The sequence below is a fragment of the Salpingoeca rosetta genome (genome assembly GCF_000188695.1).
Source record: "Salpingoeca rosetta unplaced genomic scaffold supercont1.27, whole genome shotgun sequence".
NCBI lineage: Eukaryota > Choanoflagellata > Craspedida > Salpingoecidae > Salpingoeca > Salpingoeca rosetta.
In genome coordinates this window covers 668,715-671,214 of record NW_004754907.1, presented here as the reverse complement: position 1 = coordinate 671,214, position 2,500 = coordinate 668,715, and the positions used below count along the sequence as shown (strand labels likewise).

General features: G+C 57.8%; 1 protein-coding gene across 1 annotated transcript in view; it reads left to right on the top strand.

The window, feature by feature from the left end:
* The window catches only part of PTSG_09041 (uncharacterized protein), a 10,159-nt gene that overhangs the window by 3,250 nt on the left and 4,409 nt on the right, over positions 1-2,500 (top strand). Inside the window, exons 10-16 of the mRNA XM_004989784.1 lie at positions 1-10; positions 323-389; positions 635-711; positions 1,027-1,101; positions 1,282-1,375; positions 1,634-1,687; positions 1,890-1,966. The exon at positions 1-10 is cut by the window's left edge and continues 114 nt beyond it. Of these exons, the coding sequence (XP_004989841.1) occupies positions 1-10; positions 323-389; positions 635-711; positions 1,027-1,101; positions 1,282-1,375; positions 1,634-1,687; positions 1,890-1,966 (454 nt within the window). The remainder of the gene's footprint in view (positions 11-322; positions 390-634; positions 712-1,026; positions 1,102-1,281; positions 1,376-1,633; positions 1,688-1,889; positions 1,967-2,500) is intronic.

Here is a 2,500-nt window from a genome sequence, read left to right as displayed (position 1 = left end):
GCAACACACGGTCAGGCACACGAATGGGAGAGGGGGGTGGTGAGGGGGGTGGTGATGATGACGATGGTAGCGGGGTGTGGTTGTGACTGCGGTTGTGGGTCTTGTTCGTGGTTCGTGGTTTGGTTGTCGTTCTTGTGTTTGTTGTTATTGTCGTCGGCGTTGTTGCTGTTGGTTCGTCTGTGTGCTGCAGAAGCACACATTCTATCCTTCCCATACTCACACACACACACACATACACACACACACACACATACACACACACACACATACACACATACACACATTTACACTAACTGCGTGTGCGCGCGTGTGCACACACCAGACGGAGACGTTTGCGCCCGTGTATCTCGAGCTTTACAAGAACATCTTCAACATCAGTCTCTGTCCAGGTACCTCGCTCATGCCATCCTGCCCGCTTGTTTCTTGTGTGTGTCTGCATATGTGCGCTTGTTTGCCTGTGTGCCTGTGTGTGCATGTGTGTATGTCTCTGTGTATGTGTACTTGTTTGTCTCTGTGCATGTGTCTGTGCCTGCGTAAAGTCCCTCGGCTCATGATCCTTCTCACACCAAACACCAAACACCAATCCCCACCACCGCCACCACCACCATCGCCATCATCGTCATGGCGGGTGCAGCCGACCTGGACGCGCCGCTGCCGTCGAAACACGAGCTCGCCGACCGCCGATTCGTCATTGCAGACATCTTCAAGGAGGTGATCATCATCGTGGTGGTGGTGGTGGTGGTGACAGCTGCTGCTTGTGCGAATGGCAACGTGTGATCTATGAAGGCGTGTTGTTCGAGTTAGAATTTGCGTCTTTGTCCTCTCCGGTGTTCCCTTTCAATTGCACACGTGATACCACCTCACACAGCCCTCACCACCACCTCCACCACCACCACCACCACCACCACCACCACCACCACGATGATGACCACCACCACCACCACCACCACCACCACGATGATGACCACCACCTCCACCACCACCACTGCGTCACTACTGCGTCACCTGGTCATCACTGTGCACCAGACGTCGCACGTTGTTGGCCTCCCTGTGCTCGTGGGATTCATGGCGGAACAGCTCGACCCGGCACACGACTGGCCGGTGGGGTGATGGTGGCGGCGGTGGTGATGTGATGGTGGAGAGGGGATGGTGATGCAATCGAGGGCATATTGAGGGGTCTGAGCTTCTGCTGCGTGCGCTTTGGTTGTTCCTCGTCAAGCGTCGTACGTATGCCACTGTCATCATTGTGATCCCCACCATCACCATCACCATCACCATCAGGTGCAAGAGGCGGCTCTGTTTGTGGTTCACGCTGTGGGTCCCGTGCTCGCAAAGGACGGATCGCATGTCAACAACATCCTCGCATTCATCACAGGTGCCGCCGTGTGTGTGTGTGTGTGTGTGTGTGTGTGTGTGTGTGTGTGTGTGTGTGTGTGTGTGTGTGTGTGGTGATGATGATGATAATGATGATGATGGTGTGATAATGGAGAAGGGGGGGGGGCTTGGGTGCATGCAGACGTTTGTCGGTTGCAGGTTTCTGCCCTCTGAAGCCCAATCTCATATCATCACTCCACCTCGCATCTCCGCCATCACACCCATGTGTACATGTATGCGTGTGTGCGTGTGCCCTCAGGTCTGACTGCCGAGCACCACGTACAACTGCGCAAGACCGCCGTTCGCGTCACAGGTACTTGTTTTGTGCCCGTATGTGCCCGTGTGTGCGCGTGTACACGTGCGCGCACGCTGAAAAGGCTTGTGCTATCATCTACTGCGCCATCTGTGCACCGCACTCACATATTCACACACACATTCACACGTATTCACACACACATTCACACCACCACCACCATTACCACCACCACCACCATTACCACCACCATTACCACAAGGGGACCTTGCGCCGTGGATGGACCGCCACCCAGATGCGATTGACCCGTGCTTTGCTTTCCTCTGCCACGCCGTGCAGGTGATGCTGACGATGGTGACGCGTTGTGATGGTGGCGGTGGTGGTGCAGATGGTGACGCGTTGTGCTGGCGGTGGTGGTGGCGGTGCAGATGGTGACGCGTTGTGCTGGCGGTGGTGGTGGCGGTGCAGATGGTGACGCGTTGTGCTGGCGGTGGTGGTGGCGGTGCAGATGGTGACGCGTTGTGCTGGCGGTGGTGGTGGCGGTGCAGATGGTGACGCGTTGTGCTGGCGGTGGTGGTGGCGGTGCAGATGGTGACGCGTTGTGCTGGCGGTGGTGGTGGCGGTGCAGATGGTGACGCGTTGTGCTGGCGGTGGTGGTGGCGGTGCAGATGGTGACGCGTTGTGCTGGCGGTGGTGCTGGCGGTGCAGATGGTGACGCGTTGTGCTGGCGGTGGTGCTGGCGGTGCAGATGGTGACGCGTTGTGCTGGCGGTGGTGCTGGCGGTGCAGATGGTGACGCGTTGTGCTGGCGGTGGTGGTGGCGGTGCAGATGGTGACGCGTTGTGCTGGCGGTGGTGCTGGCGGTGCAGATGGT